The sequence below is a fragment of the Yamadazyma tenuis genome, chromosome 2 (genome assembly GCF_029203305.1).
Source record: "Yamadazyma tenuis chromosome 2, complete sequence".
In the NCBI taxonomy this organism is placed as follows: Eukaryota; Fungi; Ascomycota; class Pichiomycetes; order Serinales; family Debaryomycetaceae; genus Yamadazyma; species Yamadazyma tenuis.
The window spans coordinates 755,588-781,229 of record NC_089462.1 but is presented as its reverse complement, the minus strand read 5'-3'; the positions used below and the strand labels follow the sequence as shown (position 1 = coordinate 781,229).

The 25,642-nt window shown below is 44.2% G+C and overlaps 10 protein-coding genes across 10 annotated transcripts; 6 read left to right on the top strand and 4 right to left on the bottom strand. All coding sequences in view use genetic code 12, as the record gives it.

Annotated features, from left to right (window-relative positions):
- Positions 1 to 150: 150 nt before the first annotated feature.
- PSN45_001660 (uncharacterized protein) lies at positions 151 to 1,167 on the top strand (the record flags this gene model as incomplete). Its single annotated transcript, XM_006690352.2, has 1 exon — positions 151 to 1,167. The coding sequence occupies one exon, from the start codon at positions 151 to 153 to the stop codon at positions 1,165 to 1,167; it is 1,017 nt and encodes a 338-aa protein (XP_006690415.1).
- An 85-nt stretch (positions 1,168 to 1,252) lies between these two features.
- RIM20 (pH-response regulator protein palA/rim20) lies at positions 1,253 to 4,989 on the bottom strand (the record flags this gene model as incomplete). Its single annotated transcript, XM_006689723.2, has 3 exons — positions 1,253 to 2,551; positions 2,603 to 2,703; positions 2,805 to 4,989. The coding sequence occupies 3 exons, from the start codon at positions 4,987 to 4,989 to the stop codon at positions 1,253 to 1,255; spliced, it is 3,585 nt and encodes a 1,194-aa protein (XP_006689786.2).
- Positions 4,990 to 5,106: 117 nt separating this feature from the next.
- CEF1 (Pre-mRNA-splicing factor cef1) lies at positions 5,107 to 7,008 on the bottom strand (the record flags this gene model as incomplete). The annotated part of the gene is made up of 1 exon (XM_006689725.2): positions 5,107 to 7,008. One exon carries the CDS (start codon positions 7,006 to 7,008, stop codon positions 5,107 to 5,109), a length of 1,902 nt encoding a protein of 633 aa, XP_006689788.1.
- A 133-nt stretch (positions 7,009 to 7,141) lies between these two features.
- EFR3 (plasma membrane localization protein) lies at positions 7,142 to 9,757 on the top strand (the record flags this gene model as incomplete). The annotated part of the gene is made up of 1 exon (XM_006689726.1): positions 7,142 to 9,757. The coding sequence occupies one exon, from the start codon at positions 7,142 to 7,144 to the stop codon at positions 9,755 to 9,757; it is 2,616 nt and encodes an 871-aa protein (XP_006689789.1).
- Positions 9,758 to 9,935: 178 nt separating this feature from the next.
- On the bottom strand, positions 9,936 to 10,415 carry CAF20 (p20; the record flags this gene model as incomplete). The annotated part of the gene is made up of 1 exon (XM_006689727.1): positions 9,936 to 10,415. The coding sequence occupies one exon, from the start codon at positions 10,413 to 10,415 to the stop codon at positions 9,936 to 9,938; it is 480 nt and encodes a 159-aa protein (XP_006689790.1).
- Positions 10,416 to 10,549: 134 nt separating this feature from the next.
- Positions 10,550 to 11,083, top strand: TMA16 (translation machinery-associated protein 16; the record flags this gene model as incomplete). Its single annotated transcript, XM_006689728.1, has 1 exon — positions 10,550 to 11,083. One exon carries the CDS (start codon positions 10,550 to 10,552, stop codon positions 11,081 to 11,083), a length of 534 nt encoding a protein of 177 aa, XP_006689791.1.
- A 108-nt stretch (positions 11,084 to 11,191) lies between these two features.
- Positions 11,192 to 15,853, bottom strand: PSN45_001654 (uncharacterized protein; the record flags this gene model as incomplete). The annotated part of the gene is made up of 1 exon (XM_006689729.1): positions 11,192 to 15,853. The coding sequence occupies one exon, from the start codon at positions 15,851 to 15,853 to the stop codon at positions 11,192 to 11,194; it is 4,662 nt and encodes a 1,553-aa protein (XP_006689792.1).
- A 656-nt stretch (positions 15,854 to 16,509) lies between these two features.
- Positions 16,510 to 17,529, top strand: PSN45_001653 (uncharacterized protein; the record flags this gene model as incomplete). Its single annotated transcript, XM_006690354.1, has 1 exon — positions 16,510 to 17,529. The coding sequence occupies one exon, from the start codon at positions 16,510 to 16,512 to the stop codon at positions 17,527 to 17,529; it is 1,020 nt and encodes a 339-aa protein (XP_006690417.1).
- Positions 17,530 to 19,581: 2,052 nt separating this feature from the next.
- On the top strand, positions 19,582 to 20,721 carry PSN45_001652 (uncharacterized protein; the record flags this gene model as incomplete). The annotated part of the gene is made up of 1 exon (XM_006689730.2): positions 19,582 to 20,721. The coding sequence occupies one exon, from the start codon at positions 19,582 to 19,584 to the stop codon at positions 20,719 to 20,721; it is 1,140 nt and encodes a 379-aa protein (XP_006689793.1).
- A 166-nt stretch (positions 20,722 to 20,887) lies between these two features.
- Positions 20,888 to 25,635, top strand: PSN45_001651 (uncharacterized protein; the record flags this gene model as incomplete). The annotated part of the gene is made up of 2 exons (XM_006689733.2): positions 20,888 to 22,576; positions 23,038 to 25,635. The coding sequence occupies 2 exons, from the start codon at positions 20,888 to 20,890 to the stop codon at positions 25,633 to 25,635; spliced, it is 4,287 nt and encodes a 1,428-aa protein (XP_006689796.2).
- Positions 25,636 to 25,642: the final 7 nt, after the last annotated feature.

Below are 25,642 nucleotides of genomic sequence, written 5' to 3'. Positions count from 1 at the left end.
CTTACTTATCCTTTCCAATCCATAACAACAACATATTCATCGAAATCCACGCCATTGTAACTCATCGTGTACCCATAATTCCAAATCATTCCACTTTATTTTTCAGCGCCAAAAGTTATACATATCATTTCCACATAAACTACCTTTAACATGACAGGATTGGGTATTGTACTCGAGGAATCCGCCACCGGCGCCCACCGGGAGTACGGGGCGGTCGAAAACTCTGAGATATTGTTGCCACCATTGCCCGACATAAATGATTTGAATGAGTCGTTGACATCGCTGGGGTCGCTCAAAGACGAAGACATGGACGACGCAGAAAACTCCGCCAGTGACAAAGGTGGGCCTGGCTCGTTGGAGAACAACGGCACCTTTGAAGAAAACCAGTTTTTCTATCAGAATTATCACAGTTCATTGTCGACTTACGAGTTGGACAGTCCCAGCATCACCTTGGACAACAGCCAACTTTTTCCCACCATTTCCAACTCCACCACCAACTCCACCTCCAACCTGGGTGCTAAGGACAACAGTAACAACACCTCACCATTGCGCCGTCTCAAGAGCTTCAAGCAGACGATGAGAAAGTTGTCCTTGTCGAAGTCATCCACCAATATCGCTGCCACCGCACCCATAACTTCGAGTACCACCATCAACTCGGGGCTCTTTGGTACCACCGCTGCCACTACCACCCCCGCCGCCGCTGTCACAGTGCCCCACGAGAGACCACAGGTGAATCCATTGCAGAGCCATTTCAAGACCTTGAGCCAAGATAGTAACGGGTCCAACGCCACCTACGATTCAAAACTCAAGTGTCACACGCCTACAACCCCTCCGTTCTCATCGCCCATTATTACGTTGTCGGACAAATTGAGTAGCAGCAAAGACGACTACTTAATGAAGATTGAACAAAACTACTTTGGCAACCTCAACGGATACGTCAGTGATGACGACCATACCAACCTCATGAATTTCTTCAACTACTTGGTGAACGAGAAGAACGTCATCAGCGAGACGTTCAACTTGACGAGAAATCGGCTTGTTAAAAGTGGTTGGTGTTCTAGTGATGACTTGAACAACTTGAGTTTGCAAAAAACCTGCCAGCTCAACCAGATCGACTCCAAGTTGAACGAAATCAACTTAAAGTTGACTAAAGCTAACGAATTATGATTTATAGAATGTACTTATAGAAGGATGTAGAATACACGGGCAATAAGAGATGTGGGTAGTTGAGGATTTAAACGGGGATCAATTATTAATTAAGGTTTGAGTCCTTAGGCTCTCCTTCATAGACGGGCTCGCTCCCCACACGCGGCCGCTTGTGCGGGCGGGTCGCATTCCGGCGGTGGCGTTTGCTGCTCACATGGAGCTCCCATTTGTCCTTTCCCACCGCCACCACCGGGTTTCCCAGTTTATCTTTGCAAATATTACAGGAAAAATGCTGCCAGTTGTTACTTGATTCCAACCTTTTGTTGCTATTGACGATGGCTGTATCCTTCTCCTCTGGAAAGATCCCTTCTTGGATGGTGTCGGGTTTCTGGTCCACGTCTACGGCACCAGGCCCGCCGCCCACAAACTTCCGCGCGATACCCACGCCCCGCGACTGCACTCTCTCGCCCCACTGCGACAAGTCGGTCGCGTCAAGCAAGTAGAGTTTGCCGCCATTCCTGAACCCAAATCGCTGTTCCTTCATGAGCTCAACCGAGAGAAGCTTTTTGATCCACTTGACCTGGGATTTGGCGTATTGGCGTGTGCGGATCTTCATCCGCTCGACTGCCTCCTCCCACAACTTGATTTTGGCGGTGGTATCACCATCGGGGGCTTCGAGCCACCCCAAAAATTCCTTAAATCCAATCACCTGCCATATGCCGCTCGTTAGCGTGGGCGGCGGTGACTGCGCACGGTAGAACTTAAAGAGCTCGCGGATCTCGTCCACCGCGCCCGCCGCGAGCATCAGGTCCACGCGCACGTCGAGCCGGTCCCGTAGCACGTCCGGGTCGCTGTACACCCAGAAAAAGAGCGTGCTATACATTAGCGAAGAGTCCTCTAATTCCTCGAGTTTCTGCTCTCGATAAATGTCACTAGCCTTCTCATTCAACGTGTACCAGATCTCCAACGCTCGCCGTAGCTTCCGTCGGTCCTGGGGGTGGAATTTTTGGGCTATTACTGGGTCGTGCTGCTCGAGCTCAGCAAAAATTCTTTCTACCGGTCCATCCAACACCGCCAATTGCGCCGCCGTGAGCGGTTGTGCGTGGCCATCCTCCACTGTCTTGTTCTTAAACAACAATTTCAGGAGATAGTAGTGGGTGCCGCCGATGATGATTGGGATTTTTCCCATGGCGTGAATCCGCTCTATCGCCTCGTTAGCTTCCTGTGCGTACCGATGGATAAAATAGTCCTCACTCCAGTTGACATGGTCCATGACGTGATGAGCCACACCCTCCCGTTCCGCCATCAGGTGCTTGTTGGTGATAATGTCAAGTTTTTTGTACACTTGCATGGAGTCGGCGTTGATGATCTCACCGTTGATGGCGTGAGCCAAGTCAATACTGAACTAATGGGGTTAATAGGAGACCTCGAGAAAACGGGTGGAGATTGTACGTACCTTGGACTTGCCGACGCCCGTAGTGCCGACGATGGCCACAACGGATTTCTTGGGGGTTGTCATAATGGAGTTCTTGAGAAACCTCAAGTATCGAAACATAGCTCATCGCGCATTTATTGAAGGCCTATTTACGGCAGGCGCGCGCGCGCTGCCACCACTGGCACCGGCGTAACCACGCGCAGGCCACCTGGTTGGGTCCTACTTTGATCATCTCTCGTTTGGATGTCCTCAAAGTCCCGAGCCTCAGCCCGACGACTCTGCAAATACTCGTCACACTCACCGATTACTCGGTGGCCTCGTGTTTTGAAATCAGTGTAGAACTTGCGGGCCTCATTGATATTGGTGATCAACTGAAGGTACCGCGAGTAGATGTTTTCTAGTGCTTGTAGACTGTGTTTGCGTTCATGGTTGGGGTTCGACTCGGTGTCTTTGTACACCTCGAGGAACCGCGAGTTCAACTCATCGATCTTCTTTTCCAACACCATCTGGGTGTTCTTCAGGAGTTCAACAAATTGCAAGTCTTCATTGAACACCTTCATGTGCTGATGAAACGCTCCTTCAAAACTGGTTTCATCAAGATTGTTGACAAACTCAGGAGAACTTGATCGTGCCCGGTATTCAGCAATGAGCTTGGGAAGAATGTTATTGTCTCTGCTTTTGTTTTCCAACCGCTTCAAAAAATCCTTGCGGCTTTCTTCCATTTCCGCAGTGGCATTCAAGGCCACTCGAATATCGTTCACTATGATGGAAGTATCGTCGTCAAGCTTGGTATACCCGGCGTTGGGGATCACCTTGGTCAACGAGTCATACCCCCCACAGTAGATTTCCAAATACTCCTTGATTTCGTGATAACTCATTAGTATGATATCGTCAGCCTTGTCTGCTTGGGTCAAGTACTCCTCCATGCTATGAACCTTCGCCCATAGCTCCCGAGAAGCCTCCTCTGAAGAAATCCGATTCCACGAACCGCCAAACCGTTCGCGGAATATGTCGTCTTCTTCCTGTTCTATGACTAAGCGTTGCTGACACCCTTCGTAGATATCTCGGCATTCAGACGATAGCTGCAAAATATTATCGTAGAGACTTTCGATAAATTTGGTTCCACCAAAACTGATGATATTTTGGGAATGCTGGATGATTGACTCGGGGATGTTCTCTGGTTTCTGGATCGAGTCTATCGATGCTGGTAATTGTCTTTGGGTCAAGAAATGGTTCATCATCTTGTTGAGGGCTTGCAACGGCTCCAAAATCTTTCTCATAATGAAATTGTCCAGTCGGTCCTTATAGGCCAAAGAAATCTGGATGATGATATGCGGTAGTAGCTCTTTCAAGAACAACCGATCACTGTTTAGAGGCTCGCTTAGTTCTTCGATTATCACCGGCTTTACCATCGACACCCCACCTGCATTCATGCGTAATGAGCTCAACTCGGGAACAGGCCTGAGGTAGATGAGGTCGTTTTCTCGTTCGGCCACACGAAGGGCATCTTCAATCATCTTCTGCAACCCACCCAAATCCTCTACCACCAAGTTCTTCACGTAACTTTTATGTCTCATACCCGTGTGGGCCAATTCCGCTGCTATCTTCAAATGACCTACTTGCTGTCCATATTTCAGATTATCCAACAGTATCAACGACATGCGGTAGTGGGCGGCAGCAGCAAAATGAAACTGCTTGACAGAGCAGTAGTTGACGTATTCCAACTTTATAAAATCCGACTTATTGCCATGCTCCACCGCTTGCTTGTACAAGTTAGAAGTGTCCATGGACAACTTCGATATTACCGAGTTCTTCATATCGGAGTTGACTGCTTTTTGCCAGATGCTTTCCTGGCCCTGGCTCAACATGATATATTTCAAGTGCTGGAGGGTATCGACGGATAGGTCATTAGATTTGGTATTGTAGTCTTTCTGACATTGGACACAGAGATACTCAAAGCACCCGGCAGCCATCTGGAAATAGTTGCACGAGCGCTTAAGCCCTTCATCAGTGAACCGCGACTCCTTCCACCCCAATTGTGAGTACAAACTCCCCAATTGGTATACGATATTGTCCTGTTCAAACAGAAGCGACCGCACCTTATAGGGTCCACTAGGTTTATACCCCAAAGTACCATACCACACAAATTCAATGACCTCGTCGGCAAACTTCTTGGTGAGATTCACCACCTGGATGTAGTAGTGTTGTACAATGATTTCGGTGGACTTGTCAACTGCTTCATCCTTCAAATGGCGGATCTTCTTACGTATTTTGGTCAACTGAGAAAGGTCATTCTCGAACACCAGGGGCGATTGAAAATAGTCCCGCTTGATGACCGCCTTGAGCTCGTCGCCCAAGTTAAGCTCCTTGGTCTTTCGAAACGGAATGTATAGTAAATTGCTGGCCATATATTGATTCTGAGCATTCAGTCTTCAGATACTAGTCTTGTTGCGGCCTGCAAGGTTCGCGACAAGCGGCGTGCGTACGTGCGCCATCCAATACGTTACCAAAGGCATTTCTATTCATTATTGTCGTAAATACTCGATAAGCTGATCCTCCTTCGCTACCACCATGTCAACAAGGCCCTTAAGGGTAGCTGAACGGTTCACGATACTTACCTCTTCTTGCTGGGCAATTTGCGTATACAATTCCACTCTTCTTTCCTGCTCGATGATGAGCTCGCCAGCCGGTGCGACTTCCCTTGGGGCCGATGAGTACGGGATCTGGGCATTAATATCAGCCTTAAGTCCCAAGTGTTGCTGTCGAGCATGTTGAAGAACAGAGAGTATCTCATCCTTGTAGCTGATTGGGTCCGGCAACCTGAACCGTTTCACTGCCGGATGCAAAGTGGTTTTCTTTGATCTCATCTCATCGATTTCTCGGTGCACTTGGCTGTAGAGCTGCTCATCCAACTCAGGAATCTCTGTAGCGTTGTACTCAGTATCCACATACTTCTTATAGTCCGACTTGACCAACGCATGGAACTCGACAGCCACCTGCAGGTCCAATTCCAGTAGTTGGGTGGTATCGATCGGTTTGAGAAGACTTGGGCTGGGGATGGCCAACCCACGCTGAACCACTTGGCTTCGGCGCAGTTTGGCCTTCTCTTCCTCCACTTGCCGCAACAACTCTAACCGCTTGATCCGTTGTGTTTCAGAATGAGAGTCGGCTGTTTTCACCAACTGAAAGTCATCCTGGTCGTTGAACTTGGGAAGAACTTCGTACTCATTGTTGGGGGCGGGCAACCGACTGAAATTGACCTTGACCAACTCCTGAATCGCCTTTTTCTCGTGTTTCGGTTTCCACTTCTTCACAGCAACGTCTTCATCGGTTTCGTGATCCGTCCGCAAGAGCACCGACTGCTTTGCTTGGTTGGCCTTTATGTGATGGGTGGTATTGGCGATTCTACGGTCAATATCGTCTTCAGCACTAGCAACAACAGCACGGTCAAAAACACCCGTGAGCTCGGTAGGCTCGAACTCAGCATGTTCGTCCACATTCACCACACCTGGTAAGCTCAACTTGCCTCGCTTAAGCGCTGGCTCAATCACATTAGCCTCACCTTCAAGTTGGGTGCGAGGCTCTTGAATTTGAGACCCTTGCTTTCTCTTCTTGCTCTGCTTGAGCTTCTCCAACTCCAAGCCTTCACGTGACACCTGTTTGCTGAACTTCGCCTTGTGCTCCTCGTTGCGTTCATGCTCCTCGGTAGTATCATATAATCCAATTTGCGGCTGGTGCTCAAATGGAATATCCGCATTGTAGTCAAACTCCTTACTCTTCTTTTTATTCTTGGAAACCAAACTCACGTTGATGCCGGCCGCCTTCAATTCCCGCCGTTTCTGGAGCAACGAGATCCGCTTGGTCTCCTCGAGCATTCGTTCTCTGTGTCTCCGTTTGGCCTTTTTCCCCTTAGTGTTAGCCAATCTGGCTCGCGCCTCAAAGAGCATCTCTCTATCTGCATCCTCTAACTCCTCGTCATCTGGTTTGGCTGGTTTGCTTTCGGGGTTGAGGTTCAAGTCCCCCACACGCCCGCCTGCTGCCGGCATCGCTTCCACTCCCACGGCCGCGAGTCTCAAGTCATTCTCGTCATCTTCGCTCTGCTCATCATCATCGTCAAGTAACTTCTGGTACCGTTCAACACAGTGGGTGGCGGTTCGATTCATGATGGGCGCTATGCTTCTCCATTGATTGGGAAGCAACTTGACGAGGTTAAGAAGTTTTTCATCCTCTTCTCGAGTCCATTCGGTCTTATTGATGGAAGGGCTTATCCACTCGTTCCATCGAGCTTTGGCCTGTTTGGCGTTCTTCTTGGTGAGCAACGACCCCACACGGTTCCATTGGTTGAGTCCATACTTCTGGACCGCTGCTTTGAGAATCTCATCCTCAACATTGGTCCACACCCCACCTTTCACGTAAATTGGTGGCATCTTACCAATCTAAGTTAATTTTTCATACTCAAAAGATCGCGGTTGCACTCCACCCACTTTTTCAGCGGGAACTTTATTGACTTGTGAAACTTGAACTTCCAATTTCTTTGTTGTCAGTCGTGAATAGTTGGCAATGCCGGGACTCTTTCTTCCGAAGCATCAAAAGTTGATCTTACAATGCTATCCTCCGGGAAAGGGGGTGGAAAAGAAACCCAATCCCAGTGAACTCAGTTATTTACTTTACTATGCCTCCACCAGACGTGTTAAATTGGAGAAAGTCATAACTTTTTTAAACAAAAAAACTGTTGGTGACTCCAATAGGAATCGTTTTGGCAATATCCAGGTGACACTTACACTCGTGCTGTCGTTGATAGAAAAATGTGTGGATAATTTGAATGTGTTTGCTCTCCAGGCGGTGTCGATTTTAAACTCTTCACTAAAGGGCAACGATTTGACTTTGGCCAAAGCGGTGTTGGACACATACGGCGTCTTGTGTAAGAATCTCGACCGGGGGTTGTTTGCGGGTGACAAGGAGTTTGTCAATTCGTTTAGTCGGTTTAGTCAGACCCTCATCGACACCACCATGAAAAGTTCGGCCAAAGGCGGCCCCAACCTGTGGGAGTGGAAGTTGATCTCGCTTTTGGCGTGTCGCTACTTGTCGGGATGCTTGAGCAATAGTCCTGAGATCTCGAAGTCCATGTTGCACAAGATTATACCGATTCTCATTGATACTTTCTTCGAAAATGATCATGAACGAATCTTGAGTGGAAGCTTATCGCTTGATGGAGAAAGTGTGAAGCTCTCGAAGATTCATACCTCCAAGACCATTGTGTCTGCAAAACGTATCACCGAAGACTTGGAAAATGGTCTCGTTGATGAGAATGATTTGTATATGGAGTCGATAGCCGCATTGAAGTCTGTGTTTAATACTTCATTGACAAGTCAGTTAATAGAGGCCACCAACGAGGTGGTGGGTTATACATTTCAAGACTCACGGATCACCTCCGAATGGTCAGAACGGTTTTTGGAGTTGTGCGTTACGTGGGCACCAGTGCAATTGAGATTTGTGTTGTTAGACACTTTGGTGTTTGGATTAAAGAAAGTCTCGTCAAATGTCAAGCTCCAGCAGCATTATGCCTCTCACATCTTTGGGTTGGTTTCTTCCAACGTCAATATGATTGGGTTGTCGATATCGGACTTTATTCAGAGTATCTTGGAGTTGAAGGAGAGCCTTTACTTCAAAGACGATTCTAAAATCAGCGAAGAGGATAAAATCCATCTTTCCGACATCTTCTCCAAGTCCATCATCAACTTGTCAACGCACATCTACTACTCTGATCAGGTTCCTGATTCCGTGTACGAGATCTTTTTCAAGATTGAGTCAACATTGGATTTGAGTCCCCAACAAGACACTACGAAATTATTCGACTATGTCATTAACTTATTATCAGATATTGATGCCATTTTCGTCAAACTCCACGAGTCAAGCTCCTCTGACAGTGTCATCAACAGAAACCATGTGGCTTTGGATCAATGGCAGATAAGCTTACCTTTAATTTCTCAAAAGCATGCGGTGACCATTTTCAACTCCTTATCTGAAGAGCAAGTGGAGCAAATCCAAATGGTGTATTTGAGAATCTTTGACAAGTTTGTCGACTACGAGCTTACCACTGGTACTAGCCCCGATTCGAGTCAAATCAGTGGTAAGCCCGATGTAGATGACTTTTTGACTCCAGACTACAAGGAATTGATCACCGAGTCCACAAACTTCTTATCCCACTACTTGGTATACTTGGACAAGTATTTGAACAAAAACGAAAATCTCAGCTTGCCAATTGTCCAGCAATTGCTAATGATCTCCAAGAAGATTGCTAGGGTATTCGGAATCAACTTCCTCAACAATTATATCCCGTTCTTCTTCCATTGGTATGTCAACGATTTCGAGGACGCTCTGAGGTTTGATATCATCAAGGACACTTTTGCTCTGGCATTATTAAAAGATTGCATCACGATTATTGACAAGAAGTATAGCCACGAGTTGGAAGGTTACCTGCAGAGGTCCGAGTTCAGCAAAAACTTGGACCAGAATATCAGCTATAAAATCAAAAACAGCTTATGGGCCTCAGACCTCGACGCTTCCAGTGCTTCTGACTATCCTGCCAATTTTGTGAGGTTAACCTCCAACGATATGGGAGAATTCATCAAGGGAAACAAGTTTTTGTCAGAGTGGTTGAATGCCCAAAAGCCTCTCATTCTCAGTGTCTTGCACGATGAAGTTTTGGGGGAATCAATAAACGGTGGTACCAACGGGTCTCATACTAATGGTGATGTCTCTAACGGAAATGGACACTCTATAAATGAGTATCACGATGCCCGTGATAGTGATGGCCCACCTCTAACTGTAAATTCAGATGTATCAGATGTGAAGCCTGGTTTGGGATTGGGAACTCTTGCAGATATCGCATCCATTCATTCAGGTTTGAGAAATACCACTTTTAATAGCACTTTGAGCAACAACTCGTTCGACATCACAAACGGCTCGATAGTGACGAACGATAAGTTAACCCCCCCAAAAGTCAGCGACTTAAAGGGGATGATAAGCAGCTTTAAAAGTAGTATGAAGAAACCGGGTCAGCTCAAGCAAGATAACTCGGTGACCCCAGGAAGTGTGCTATCGAAGCAAATGGCTACACACGATCTTGATTCAATTATTGATGGGCTTGATGACGATGAGTCGTTTGTTGTTTAACAGGAGTACATACAATTATTTAATAAAAGTATACCGATATGAATTTCTTGTGTGGTAAAAGTAATCAAAAATTTTCAAGCATGTTTCGGCACTGTATTCATTGAGCCATGCTTTAGAGGCTACTCCACTGCTATCTACAACAAGTCTGAGGCTTATTTATTAATATACACGGATCCATCTAGTCATCCAAGGCTTCGAAAGCATTAAACGTATTGGTGTGCTTGTCAGCAACCGTATCTCTGGAGTCAACAGCCTTGGAAGAACCCATTTTCTTGTTGCTTATCTTCACCTTTGTTGGTTCACTTCTGACGGCTTCTCTAAATTGGTCTCTTTCATCAACTGCTTCATCAGAAAAAGACTTCTTGTGTTTGGTCAAAGTTGCCCATCCGTCATCATCGACTTCGACTTCTTGGGCTTTCTTCTTCAAAGGTCTGGCCCCGGATCTTGAACCTCTTCTTCTGTTCAAGTAGTTGTAGGTTCTTTCATTACCATGTTCATCAATGAACAGGTCACCATTGTGGTTTCTTCTGGCTCCCTTTTCAGCAAACTCAAGAGTCACAGATTCAACCAATTTATTGAATTCATCCAAAATTTCTGGCTGAGGAGTGTACGCTTCAGGCTTGATCTCAATTAGCTGTTCTTCTGTGTATTTGACCATTGTGTGTGGCTAGCTCCTAATGCTGAGGCCGAAAATTTTTATACTCGCGCTTTACCTGGAGGGAATGGTAGAGGCACGTCACAACTGTTTCCTGCGATAAATCGGCGCGATGAGATGTGATTTACCTGAAAACGATGCCGTTAGCACATAATTTAAAGAAGGTCTCCAAGAGCGTAGCTCTGTCGAAGGGATCGGTGCATATAAAAGGAAGGAATTTCAAGAAGCTCAACAGAGCTACCTTGAGAGACCGGAAATTGACGAACCGGAAAGCAGAACACTTGGAACAGAAACAGAATGAGCTCATGATTATAAAATATATCCAAGAGGAGGTCAAACAAGCAAGCGACCAGGAGGTTTTTGGACTTGACCTGATGAAATCTTACATTGAGAATTTCTTATCCAGGTTCGACGATGAGGTGGAGCAACTTCAAGGAGAGAGAAGACCAGGTAGACCTGCTAGTGCCAGACAGCAGATATTGGAACAGCTCATACAATCAGAAAAATCTAACTATGTCAGTGGGATTAAGGTTCCTAATCTCAGTGACAAGTTGACAGTAGACTTGTTGAGAAAATGGAACGGAACTATTGGTGGAGTCACTGCTTTCAAATACATAAATGTGTATAGAGATATGAAGCAGATCCCCACCAAAGAAGAAACAATGCAATGAGTATATTTTGCAACAGATATGATTACTAGAGACGTTTATATAAAAACAGCATTTATTAACCTTTATTTATCTTACTATAATGATCTTTACTTCCCATATTAGCAACACTTATTTCCAAAACCAGCCTGCTTGAGATTGGGATTCAACTCCATCTTGAGTCTGCGACAATGGCTCTGCTGAAACAATGACTTTTTCTGCAACCTCTTCCTTGGGTGGTACGGAGATGGTTTGAGTTTGTGGTGCATCCAACCAGTAGTTCAAACCAATGAGAACCATGAAGGTAGCACCAGTTGCAGCCAAAACCGTTTGGATCTTCCTGAAGATCCCCCTCATAGAGGATTTGGACTTAGATTTTGTGAATACCAACATCTTGCCATAATTACCAGCTCCTCCACCTATCAACTTCCAGGACTTTTGTTGCAATCTGTTGATATTTTTGATAAACTTACTCATCTCAGCTTCGTTGAATCTGTCAAACACTGCAAGTAAATCCTCAAATTGCTCTTTACCCAAAGGATTTTCCTCGGTGATGATCTTTTCTCCATCCATAGTAAGAATAAGATACTGCAAATGATCCTGGCTTCTTTCACTCCAAGGGTCAAAGAAGGTTTTTGCGTCCAAAGACCTGGATTTATTGTTACTCCATTCAAATGCCTTCAATTGTCTAAATTCTTCTTCGTCTCTGAGTTTCTTCTGTTCGTTTACATTTTCCAAGTAGTTCTGGATGTTTAATTTGTCCAACTTGGCTTTCGCGTGGTAAGTGGATCTGATTTCTTCCGGAGTCATCTTCAACAAATCCTCAAAATCCCCTGCAGAACCAGTTTTATTCTCTACCTGGTGAAAAATCTGGTTCCGTACAAACAATTCAGAGTCTTCCATAGTACTTTCCTTAATGTTGAACTTGCTTGTTCCATGATTGTAGTTCACGTCTTCGCCATTCACTGGTGTCAGCTTGACGTCGTGGTTGCATGACTCTTCGAGTGGGACTTCGATGCTCTTTTGTTGAACATTGGATTCTGAATCTTTCAAGTACAAGTCATTTGTGTCAAGCTTTTCAACAGGAACTTCAATACTTCTCTTGAATTCCTGAACCTTTGGTTCTGATTTCAGTTTAAAGTCATGAATGTTAAACTTCTCGTACGGAACTTCAGTACTTTTCTGGAATTGAACCCCAGGTTCTGGATCCTCTTTCGAGTACAAATCTTTGTTCTTAGATAATTTATCCATAAAGGTGCTGACTTCCTTCTTGACTGCGTATATATCTGGATGTCCTTCAGCTTCATTAACCTTGAACAAAATAGCCAAATTGATAGGATCTTGTTCATATAAAGCCACTAACTTCTCTGTGAAATCCTTGTAGGTTGGGTACTGGTATTTAAAGTCTTTTTTGATATGGCTGATAAACAGTTTGACTTTATTTGAAAAATCTTCACTTGAAAGATCATAGAAATTGACCAAATCGTAGTTTTTGAACCCTGTGGCAAAGAATTGTGGTAAGTATTCTTTATACGAATCAACAAAAGCCAGCATATCCGATTTGACTTGAGCCTTTGGCTTGGAAGCAACTTGAGTCAATACCTCGTGGTTTATCAAAATATTGTCCAAAACAGAAGTATTGTCACCATTGTAATTAAATAAGACTTTCAAATTCTTCAACAACTTAGCAAAGTTTTCACGCTTGGTGAGATTGAACCTCTTTTCATTTTCAATCATCAGGCTAAGCGCCTTCAACACTTCAGAAGAATCGACCTCGGAGAACTTGAAGTTTGTAATCTGAGCTTTTGTTTGTTTCTCAAGCTCACTTTGCACTTGTTGGATCTCAGGAACGAATTCTTGCAACCTGAAATCATCTGGCAACGGTCTGTAGGTTTTTTCTTTCCGTGCCATACGCTTTTCAAATGACTCAAACACTAGTTCACTGTTGATAATAGCATCTAAGACATCAGTGTGTCCTCCATTGACTGCAAACAAATGCCCCAATTTACTGGACAACTTGCTATAACATTCGACATTGCTATCGTTAATATAGCAGTCTGGTGATACCGAGCCATCAAGGAACTGGTTAATTCTCTCATCCAAGAGAGTTTGGATTTCAGAAGGAGTAAAGCTACCGAGCTCTTTACCTTCAAATTCAAACACCTTCAAGCTGTTCAATTCTTTGGCAAATTCGTGGATCTTCAAATCGTCTGGAATTTGAACATAAGTCTTTTTAGGCTTGGCCAGTTCGGGGATATCCTTTACTATCTTCACAATTAATGGCTTGGCTTCAAATTTTCTTCTTTTCGAAGATAACAATTTGCTTTCCAACTTTTCAAACTCAACCTGGTTAGCAATGATAGAGTCCAAAACATCAGTGAACCCGCCAGTGAGTCTGAATAATTGCTTCATTTTAATTGACAAACGGAAAAATCTTTGACGGTCAAAAGTGCTCAGTTCTGGAAGACTTTCTGTATAATTGTTAACTGCTTCCAAGATCTCGCCCATGGAGCAATCCTTATAGTTCTTTCCAATAAACTGATGAATTTTGAACAAGTCTGGCGAAGAATCATGTAAGTTAAACCTTTCAGGGATCTGCCTGTATTCAATGAACTTATCTAATTCACTGCAGTCGTCTTGAACCGTAAATAATTTGGTTAATAATTTCTGCAATTCGATAAACTTGATTACGTTTGTGGGTCCCAATCTCGATTGTGGATTTGAGTTCAAGTTACTCAAAATTTCCTTTATCCGCCTGTCCAACTTGAACAAAAGTTCATCACTGGTGATGTTTGCAAAGTTATTTTGAAGCTCATCAACCTTCAAAATCTCTAACTCATATTTGAAAGCGGATAACTGAGTTAAAACCTGTTTTGCATCAATTGAATTAAGTGGAGAGTTTTCCCTGTACAACTGATCCAAGTTGTCCAAGATCAAAGGATCATTAATTAAAGTCAGAATGTAACCAAAATGCTTTTCTAATTCAAATTGGGTAAAGTCTTTGAAATCTTTACCCTCGGTAGCCTTCACTTTGGGTAAATCAAACTTGAGAAGAGTGAATTGAAGATTATTGAAATCTTCTAATAATCCCTGCAAGTTTTGCAAATAAACATTCCCGTGGTTCAAATACAATTTCCTCAAAACTTCCAGGCCAACAGTAGAATCTTTGAAAATTGACAACAAGTAATCCAAGCTTAAACACGAAAGATTGATATCGTTTTCAAAAGAAAACTTGGACAAGGCTGGTAAAAGTCTCGATAATTCAGTGCTGATCTTGATAGATTTGTAAGGATAGTCGGATAAATTTGAATAGTCAACCAATAATCTGGGGATTCTTGAGTGATAATTCTCTTGACACCAGTCCATCCAATTTTTGTTTTCGACGAGTTTGAACAAACAATCAGTGTTTTCTGTTGTTACAGATTTGAAAAATTCAGATAATTGTGTAGCCAAAGACTTAAAGTTCATCGCCAACAAGTCACTCTTGAATTTCAAACCTCCTATCTTATTAACAGCATCGGCACTCGACAAGTCAATTCCCATTGAGTTCAAAGCCTTCAACTCATCGATGTAAAGGAACAATTTATGGTCGAACACCATGGAAAATTCAAAGTTGCGGACTAAATCATTGGAAATCTTGAATTGAGTCAAAGGGAAGTTCAATGGCTTATGATAAGGATAAATAGAGCCACTACAGCTCATGGCAACCAAGCTACTATGCATCGTATCCACTAAAGGGATCTTGTTTGCACCATTCTGACTCTTCAACTGGTTCAAAGCAGAAATGATTTGCAAGTAATTGGAATCTGAATCAGGAATGATGAACTTCAAGAACTTCAAGTTTACAGACTTGGAAGATTGCAGGCTTGCTGCATCCGCATTCAATGACTCGACGATCTTCAAGAAGTGCTTGTTCTTAATCAAACACCCCAAATCAACCGGTTCGATGTTGGGAACTTTTGTCAAGATCGACTTCAAATTCTTCAAACGATTAGCCTGAATGAAGCTTTCGTAAAATGGTTCAGTAAACACCTTGCTGCGGCCAAACAGGTCCAAGTTGAACTCGTAGAAGTTGATGGTTTTCTGAATCTCCCGAATAAAGTCATCAAACGTGAGAGAATGGTCTGACAAGTCGAGCCTCCTGTTTAGAATCTCCAAATCTTCAACGTACTTGCTGATACCCAAATTTAACAAGTCGATTCCCTGGTTGTTGAGCAAAAGCAAGTCATTCAAGATTTCAGGCAAGTTGGGGAATTTTTTCAAGCACTTTAAAAAGTTGTCAAACATGTAGTTGTAGCTGATGTAGTTGTACCTGGTAATTTTGGGGATTTTATTCTTCAAGTAAAAATCCTTGAAAATATACAAGGAGTTCAAAATCTCCACTGATGTCAACTGGTTGAAGTTGTGGATCTTGTTTTCATAGGAAGACCGGATGAACTGCAAAAAATCATTTAACTCGACTGAGTACCGCAACACAAACTTGTTTAAATCCTCATCAAGCAGTTGGTTGACCTGGTTAATGGACTGCTCGACCAAGGCTTTGTCAATGTTGGAAGAATTGATCAATTTCAAGTTAACCAAATCATTTATCGATGTCTTACTTGGTTTGTTCTTGGGGGTTTTAGTTAAGGTGATGATATCGATTTCGTACTCCACCTCTTCGTTATTGGAGCTGGTGGCATAAAAGGCGACGTGATTGCTGGCAGTGTATGCACGTGACAAGCTGTATCCAGACAACTTGGTGGCGGCCAAAGCTACTCTTTTGGGAGTCAAAAGAAAGCTAGATCTTAACATGGTAGGGTTTGGGAACGGGATAAATATAGAAGAACAACGGGACTTTTTAGAAATAGAAAACGAATCTGGATTGACCGACACGTGTAGATCACTATATGACTAAATTGGTGGGATGCAAACAATAGCCCAATAACTTATGAATAAATATACTGAACTATTTGGAGTATATCCCCTGAATCGCAAAAGGGTGTGAGAAGCAGACTTGATTTGTTATCGGGTGCGTACACTACGGGGGAACACAAATTTACGGAAGACGGTCACGTGAGCCGCATTTCACCACTATTACCAACTTGTGGGTGACTGGTGGGTTATCCGATAGTGGGGGCCGGGGTTTAGACATGTGAATGGGGAGAACTGCCCCTCCTCATCGGTCATGAGATTTAGCAGCTAATCCGGGGTGCATGGTAGAGCCACGTCGCTATATCGCGCCGCAGCAGCAGCAGCACGCAAGAACCCTATATTTGTCAATCAATAATATATTCTATATGAGGAAGATTAAGACATATTCGGTACAGTTGGCTAGATGACTCGCAGATGACCCATCTCAACAGCCCTGCACTGGTTACAAGAGTTATGTCGTGTGATTACCGATATGTGTTGCATTATCAATTTCGGGTGCGACAATGATAAGGACCGGCGAAATTGTAACTTTATCCATGGCAACGAAACCAGAATTCTTGTTGATTGGACCTGGTGGAGTAGGTTGTATAGCTGCCTTTACCATAAATTATAACCACACTGCTAATGTATCCATTGTGGTGAGACGAGACTACGAAACCGTCAGAAAACACGGATACCACATCGATTCTGTGGACTACGGTAAGGTAGACGGGTGGAAACCCGAAAATGTTTTTGCTTCCGTCGAAGAAGCGTCAAAATCGGGTATAAAGTTTGACTATATTGCTGTTTCCACCAAAAACCTCCAGGATATCGTACCGGTTGAAGAGTTAATAGCTCCAGTAGTGAGTGCCCACTCGGTGGTGGTGTTGGTGCAAAATGGGTTTGGAATCGAGAAGCCACTATTTGCCAAATTCCCCCAAAATATTGTGCTTTCGGGTGTCAGCCACATCGGCTCGCACAATCGTAATGGCCACATACACCAAATGCAAAGTGACCACTTGGTTATTAGTGCTTTTGAAAATCCAAATGTGGATGCCGATTCGCAGGTCGCGGCTGCAAACCGGTTTATCGAGATGTACTCCAACAACATAAACAAATGCGTGTATTTTGCCAGTGCCAAGTGGTACCGGTACCGGAAGTTAGTGTATAATGCGTGTTTGAACACCACCTGTGCACTTACTGGCGTTGATACTGGAAGGCTTGAGGCTGCTGGCGGATTAGAAGCAATTGCCATACCGGCTATGAAAGAGGTAATTAGAGTAGCCAAAGCCGATGGTGTTGAACTCCCGGACGATGTGATCAATGTAGTATGTCATGCCGATGACGGTGACTACTTCGAGCCGTCCATGAGAGTCGACGTCAAAAAAGGAAACCCTATTGAATTGGAAGCTATCTTGGGCAACTTATTGGACACGGCTAGAAAATTGAAGGTGGAAACTCCGATTTTGGATCTTCTCTTCAAGTTATTGACAGTGGTTCAGTTCAGATTGAAGGAGGCTAATGGCTACGTCGGTGTTCCTGAGAAACGGCCAATTCCTGATACTTTTTTCAAATAGATGCAAATATATGGAAACCCGATATCTCGTAGTGGGGGAACAATATTTCACGTGGGGTAGCCTACGTAGGCTCCCCTATGTCAAAAGGGTGCTCTGTGACCTGCTCGTTAATTATTGCCGGTGGGTGCACCCGCGCCTGTATGTAGTCTCGGGCTTGAGATCTCAAGCCTCGTTTGTCAGCGTTGATGATCTCAACCGTGACACTTGAATAGTCACGTCAACACACCTTCAGCCCCCTTGAAAGCAGTATAAGAACGATAAGGAGTCCTGGGTCAAGCCTCTTTACGTGTATGAAACCTGCCTACTTTTTATATTTCGCTATTGCCAATGGTGCTATCCTCGACTTCAACCAAACTTTGAACAATTCTGTGACTGAGCGTTTTCGTTCCTCGGGGAGAAGAAGAGGCGGTTTCCGATCTGGTCTCGGTGCTGGGGCCTTGGCCGGGCACCATGGTAATAACCATGAGGATGCTTCTAGTTCAGTATCCACAGACATTTGGTCGTCGACATCATCAGAGTCGACATCCACAGAATCGACATATTCAGAGTCGACATCCACAGAGTCGACATCCACAGAATCAACATCCACAGAATCAACATCTTCAAGCAACTCAGATGCGTCAGAGGTTGACTCTGGTGTCGGCCACATAACTGCTATGCAATTGATGGTGCTTCCAGTCATTTGCTTGTGTATACTTTAGATAGAATGTACACTATTCGTACTTCTTGGAGGGTTATAAAGTCTATGCTCGTGGATGGGATGTACTTAGAAATTGCGTCTGGATGTATTAAGCAAGACCCATAGCTAGGGGATTGAAGATGAGGCTACGTGATGAGACGAGATTGAAGTTAGTTTGGGTGGCCAGAAACAAAGGAAGAGTTATCAGTTGAAGAAACGCGAAGATTTGCAGCCAATTAGAAAATAAACAGGTTATACGGTCAGTTAGTCATTTAAAGTTTCGCACTGTTAGGAGGCATGACGGCCTCAATGGCCTACCGCTGTCTCACCATACACCCACCTCTTCGACCTCTTCCACGTTCCAACTTCCACGCACGCACCTCTTCCACACACCAGCTTCCACCCGCCTCCTCCACCCGCCATCTTCCCACTCCATCATCTACCACCCGCCTCCTCCCGCGTGATCTTTCTAACGATGTGTCGATCCCCAGGAATTCCACGCAAATCACCTCGCTGAAGTCGAAAATTTGCGCTGCAGCCGGGTTTCAAACGCAGCTCGCACCTGGCCAACCACAGCCCGTTCGGCCAATAAGCCTGGACGCGCACCCGTGAAAACATATCCCTGGTTCGCTCGTAAACTATGAAAATTTTTTCTGTTGCATAACCAAGCCGATGACTTGTGTAGAGCGCAAAAAATTTTCTGCAAACAATAGACGTTAACAAGTCCGAGCTCCCTGTAGGCAAATCAACAGGCGTAGGGGAAGATCTAATGTACGTTCCCAATGCAACCATGAATATGTTTCACCAGCGTTTGGGTACTGCCCGCCTCTATCTCTTGTGTCAACCGACAATGGGACCGCCGCAATCAAAAACACCTGACGATGGTGTTACGTAGGCCCACGCCAAAAAAGCACCCGCCCTGCCTTGTTTGCGCACATCATCATAAATTCAATCGTCACTCAAACCTCTCAGTACCAAATCACCCCATTCCCACATCGCATTGCTTTTTAGAGAGGGCCCTTGACGATCATAACAATCTTAACTACTGCCGACTACTATTTATCACCTGGGGCGTTAATAAAATTCATTAAATGGTAGATCCCTCAACAAAATGTCACTTAAGGTTAGGTACATATGGGTGAATAAGGTTGCATTAGGATGGTGTTGCCCTCTTATTGTTTCCTTGCGATCTGATTGTTGCTCTCTCGGCTGCAGAGAACCCAGGCCAGATGGTCCCAATTGGGAAATTACGCCCAAGTACATAAATTGCTTTTTCGGGCCCCAATTCCAACGGTTTTTGTTTTTCTACAGGGTCTTATATAAATTGGCCCACCCGGTTTTGAATAATTTCCCATCTGTGTATTGTGCATCAAATGAGCATAAGCGATAAGCACCCCCATGATCCAACTCTTGATAACATCGAATATGATTACCTTCCATCCCTAGACCAGTTTCTTAATGATGCATTTCTCTTCTCCATTAATCAGGTAAAGTCCCAACCTAAAATCGACTTTATTAACCGTTTCAACCACTTTACCTCATCTTTGCACTGCTTGGAAAACTTGCAGTTTCTCGTGTCCATTTACCACTACGAGTTTTCCTACAACAGAATCTTCAACACCGCTCCCCAATTAAACCCTAATAGAAATAGCGTGGTGACGGTGGAGTCCATCGACACCTTGGATAATTTACCCATCAACTATTTTGCCTCCACCATCGATGACATCGATGCTTCCGGTGAAAATTGCTGGACCGAGTTCATGGAAAGGCAGTTGGAAGACGACAACGATGATGAAGACGACCAGGATATGGACTCATATAGTTCGGCTACCACCACCCTTTGTTCTCAGTGGCAGTACCTTGTGGACAACTTTATTTGTCCCACGTCCAAGTATCAGGTGAACTTGTCGAACTCCACCTGTAAACAGTTGCTTTCCATCAAGGAAAAGTATCCCAGTCCCTTGGTGCTCGTGGCAGCAAAGAAGGAAGTGATGCAGTTGTTGGAAGAAAATGCCTTCCACCGCTTCATTAAGGAATACAAAAGCTACAACCAGGTTCCCTGTGAAGACTGCAACTGTGGCATGCAACTGCAGCCCGAGGCTCACACCGAAGAGTGTCCTCGAGAAGTGCAGCCGTTGTACCCAGAGTCCCAGGCGGTCAAGAAGCCATTTCTCAAAAAGTCACCCACCCTCAACCCTTTCAAGTTCTCACGACCATCGAGTCCCTTGTCCATAAACTCGGCCCTGATCACGCCCACCAACTCGACCCCCCAGTCACATAATTCGGTGTTGAATAGAAAGAAAACAAAGTCATATTCGTTGCTTGCCAGCGGTAATACTAGTCCCAGCCATTCTGGGACCTCATTATCTAATTTACTTAGTCATTTGAAGTTTAACAAGAGCTCCAACAGCTCTTCCAACACCTCGATTGCAAACTCCCTTAATACGTCGCATAACACCAGTCCTATAGATGATGGTAAAAAGTTCAAGTTTTCCGATAAAAATTCGGTTTAGCATTGTATAATAGTGTATAATAGAAGTCTTCTTTATCGCAGTAACTTTGCAGTCAAAATGATGCGATTCTATTTTGAGCACCCTCAAATATTGCCAGCCATCAAACCCCTTTTTTAAAAACATCTTAAATTCTTCTTTAATTCACTCTTGATCTCACTGTTCCGCCATGGCCTCACTGGTGAACAAGGCAGTGAGAGCAAGAGCTCAGAAGCTAAAGGAACAATCCCAAACCCTCCAGAACAAAATCGATAAGATAAAAGCCGAACAAGCCATGCTCAATGCCCAGCACAAAATGAAACTAATTAACAAATTGGAGTCGGCCAAACAAAACCGCTTGGAACACCTACAAAGGCTTCAATCCAAAGCCCGAAGGACCTCCCTCCAGGTGAACCGCCGGCTTTACAAAGATGCAATCACCAAATCCATTACCCCAGTATTGGTCAAGTTGAGGTTGGTGCGTTTGCAGCAATGTCCACTTGAATCACACCAATATCACTACCTCGTCAAAAATCATGAACATGTGTTTTTCAAGACAACGGAATCAATTCTTGTATTGTTGGGCTATAAGAACCCTAGAGTTTACACTTATACTTATTTTTTAGTGGCCGATTTGTACGATTCCATAAGGGATAACACTCACTCGGGCTTGAATGTCAACCATACCAATAAGACCGTTAACCGGCAAGTCAACCATTTGTCGTTGCTTCTTTACAAGTTATCGCTTCAGCTCCAAAATGATTTCAACAATATGGTTTCCCGAAACTCTCCCATGGAATTATTAGATCCATTGAACTTGCTCAGGCTTCGCTTCAGTAGGACTTTCTACTGGTTCAACCATTATTTCGACTTATTCAGGTTATTGCATTACCAAAATTTGTCCATAATCCTCAAAGATGCCTTACACATTGTCAATCAGCAATTGGTTATCTTTCATGATAAGACATTGATGAAGCATAAGCAGTTTTTGTTGAAGCAATTAACTTTGAGTCCCCCCAATCTTGATTTGACTGCTTGTTCACTGACACTCGAGAAGCTTTCTAGTATACGTGAGATCCGTGGAGCCATTCACCTTCGATACAGCTCCGATATCCACATTCCTGAAAGCTTACATGTGTGCTGGATTTCCTTTAATGTCCATAAGATTGTCACTCCCCCGTATGTTGCTTTGAAGCGCTGGAGACAGTTCTTTTTCGATAAGTGGATATCCCTGAACAGCCAATTCAGGTTTCAGACTGGACGAGTGGCCTCCACTAACAAGAATCTAGATAACTACGACTTGTTGAAGAGTGTTACAATTCCTTCTGAATTGAGTGTTTCTCGTCTCAATTTATTCATAAAGAACTTTCAGCTAGTAACAGGTTGCCAGTTGGAACCCGTTCAAGATATTTCCCAGGTGGATGATCTCAAACAACTGATACTTGCTGTAGGGCATCTCAGCATCGACCCGGCATCGATATTTGACTTTTCCAGCTTTGAAATCAGTCTTCTCAGCTACTGGATCAAACACTTTTCATTTCTGTTTGAGAAATTCCAAGTGTTCGAGAACATCTTACCCTTTTTGAATAACGACAAATACACCCCCGAGCTTGGCACCGCTTCTCCTAGCCTACGGTTTCCAAGGTTTTACAATTTCCTTGTTTCCAATGGTGTTCGGTTTAGTTTCACCAACCTTAACTTATGTAAGTTTTCCATGCTCAGCTTCATTTGCACTCAACAGATTAAAACATTGCAGTTCTTCACGCGGTTATTTCTACACAACCTTGTAAAAGGAGAATTGGTGGTTGACGAGCTCAATACACTCGTGTTGGAGCATTTAAAGGAGTTCCAACTACAGGCGAAAGCCATCATCAACAATGTAGTCCACCACCAACTCGCCACGGCCTACCGCGGCCAAACAAGCAGTTTTCTGCGTCATGTGACTCTCGTGCAGTTCACCCAACTCCATGGTGGGCCCAAATCTCGGGTCTACAGGGTGGTAGCATCAAGGTTTATTGAGGGCATCTTACTGCGGTCGGCAAACGGTATCTTCGATGCCCAGAGAGCCGAGATGGAGCGATTTTGTCGCTCATTCCACCGCCTTTTTAGATATTACTATGGGATATTGCACCCCACTCTCAACTGGATCTACCAAGACTTGGGACTCTAGTTTTTATGTTTATATAGTTTAGCAACCCCACGAAATTTTACTGATCTTTCACCGCGCTTAGCCAAACAGAATTACTCAAATTGGTGGATAGACTACCCCAATGGTGAGTCAAAAGTGATGGGTGAAAAAATTTAAAATTTTTACATAACATCTTCTTCCACAACCTTCAGTTAAGTATGATCAAAGGCTGGGGAAACTATGTCAAGGTAGCCAAGGTCTCACGGGCCTCGCACCACATCCGCGCACTCACCACTACTGTCACTGCCGTTGCCTCGTGGAAATCGTCGGGTACGGTCACCGCACCCTCACCCATCTACACCTATTCCTCCAGATCCTATTCCACTAGATCCACCGTCGTTCAGCTTTTGAACAACATCGGTTCCAAGAGAGAGGTCGAACAGTACTTGAAATACTTCACGTCGGTGAGCCAACAACAGTTTGCTGTCATCAAGGTTGGAGGTGCCATTATCACCCAACAATTGCCAGAGTTGGCATCATGTTTGGCATTCTTATACCATGTTGGATTATATCCCATTGTCTTGCACGGGACCGGACCTCAGATCAATGAGTTGTTAGAAAACGAGGGTATCGAACCGGAGTACATTGACGGGATTCGAATCACGAATCCTGAAACTATGAAGGTGGTTAGATCATGTTTTTTGGAACAGAACTTGAGATTAGTGACTGCCTTGGAAAAGACTGGTGTTCGTGCCAGACCTATCACCGCTGGAGTTTTCAACGCGGACTACTTAGACAAGGACAAGTACCAATTGGTGGGAAAGATCACTTCTGTCAACAAGTCAGCTATTGAAGCCAGTATTGAGGCTGGATACTTGCCAATCTTGACCTCTTTGGCCGAAACCTCTTCTGGACAATTATTGAACATCAATGCCGATGTCGCTGCCGGTGAATTGGCCAGAGAGTTTGAACCTTTGAAGATTGTCTACTTAAATGAAAAAGGTGGAATCATTAATGGTGAAACCGGTGAAAAAATCAGTGCGATCAACTTGGACGAAGAATATGAAGACTTGTTGAAACAAAGCTGGGTCAAATACGGTACCAAGTTGAAGATAAAGGAAATCCACGACTTGTTGCAACACTTACCAAGATCTTCTTCGGTGGCAATTATCGACGTGAACGATTTGCAAAAGGAATTGTTCACCGACTCCGGTGCCGGTACCTTGATCAGAAGAGGCTACAAGTTGATCAGCAGAAACTCATTGTCTGAGTTTGGAAACCCAGATTTGTTGAGATCTGCTTTGTTGAGAGACCCTGAAATCAAGTCTGGAAAGTTGTCTGTTGCTTCTTACTTGAAGCTTTTGGAAAACTCCCTGTTCAAGTCTTATGGTGATGAGCCATTGGAGGTTTTGGCGGTGGTGGTGGAAAATGAAGATGATTTGAGTATCCCTAAATTGGACAAGTTCCTTTCCTCCAAGAACGGCTGGTTGAATAATGTGACTGACAATATTTTCAATGCCATCAAGAAAGACTATACTTCCTTATACTGGATTGTGAACGAGAACGATCCTAATTTGTCCTGGTACTTTTCCAAGTCTGATGGTTCTTTTGCTAAGAATGGCGAGATATTATTCTGGTACGGTATCAAAGACACCGACACCACCAGTAAATTGATCAAGAAATTTGACTCTGGCTCTAAATCTTCGTTATCGTCTTCTGAAGAATCAGGAGTTTTCAGTTCGCCAACTCAAAAGAGAGGGTTCCACACCAGAAGAGCTCTCCACACAACCACTAACCCCAACCCACCTGTTGACGTTGGTACGAACCCCAACAAGTCCAAAATTGCATTGATTGGAGCTAGAGGTTACACTGGACAAAACTTGATTCAGTTGATCGACAACCATCCCAGCTTGGAATTGGCATACGTCTCTTCCAGAGAGTTGGATGGACAGAAATTGGCTGGCTACAATAAGGATAACATTGTGTATTCGAACTTGCAGGTTGAAGATATCAAAAGAATCGAAGAAAACCAGGAAATCGATATGTGGGTGATGGCTTTGCCCAACGGGGTGTGTAAACCATTTGTCGATGCCATTGAATCCATTCCTAACTCCAAGTCTAAGATCATCGACTTGTCTGCCGACTACAGATTTGATACTACTGGAGACTGGGTTTATGGATTACCTGAATTGGTCAACAGACAGGATATTATCAACGCCAAGAAGATCTCGAATCCTGGATGTTATGCCACTGCTGGCCAGGTTGCTATCTCTCCATTGGTTCCATATATCACCTCCACTCCATCAATTTTTGGTGTTAGCGGATATTCTGGAGCAGGTACCAAACCGTCACCCAAAAATGATGTCAACTACTTGTCCAACAATTTGATTCCTTACTCCTTAACTGATCACATCCACGAAAAGGAAATGAGTAAGCAGTTGGGAATTCAAGTGGCTTTTGTGCCCCACGTTGCCCAATGGTTCCAAGGAATCACCCACACAATTTCCATTCCCATTCAACCCAAGGCCTTGACGTCAAGAGACATCAGAAATATCTACCAGGAAAGATACCAAGGTGAGAAGTTAATCACCATCAGCGGAGAAGCGCCGGTGGTAAAAGACATCAGTGGTAAACATGGTGTGGTTGTTGGGGGATTTGCAGTCAACTCCAAAGAGGATAGAGTGGTGGTGGTTGCTACCATAGACAACTTGTTAAAAGGAGCTGCTACCCAGTGTTTGCAGAACATCAACTTGACCTTGGGCTATGGCGAGTATGACGGTATTCCTACCGATGTAGTAATTAGAGGTTAATAAGTGT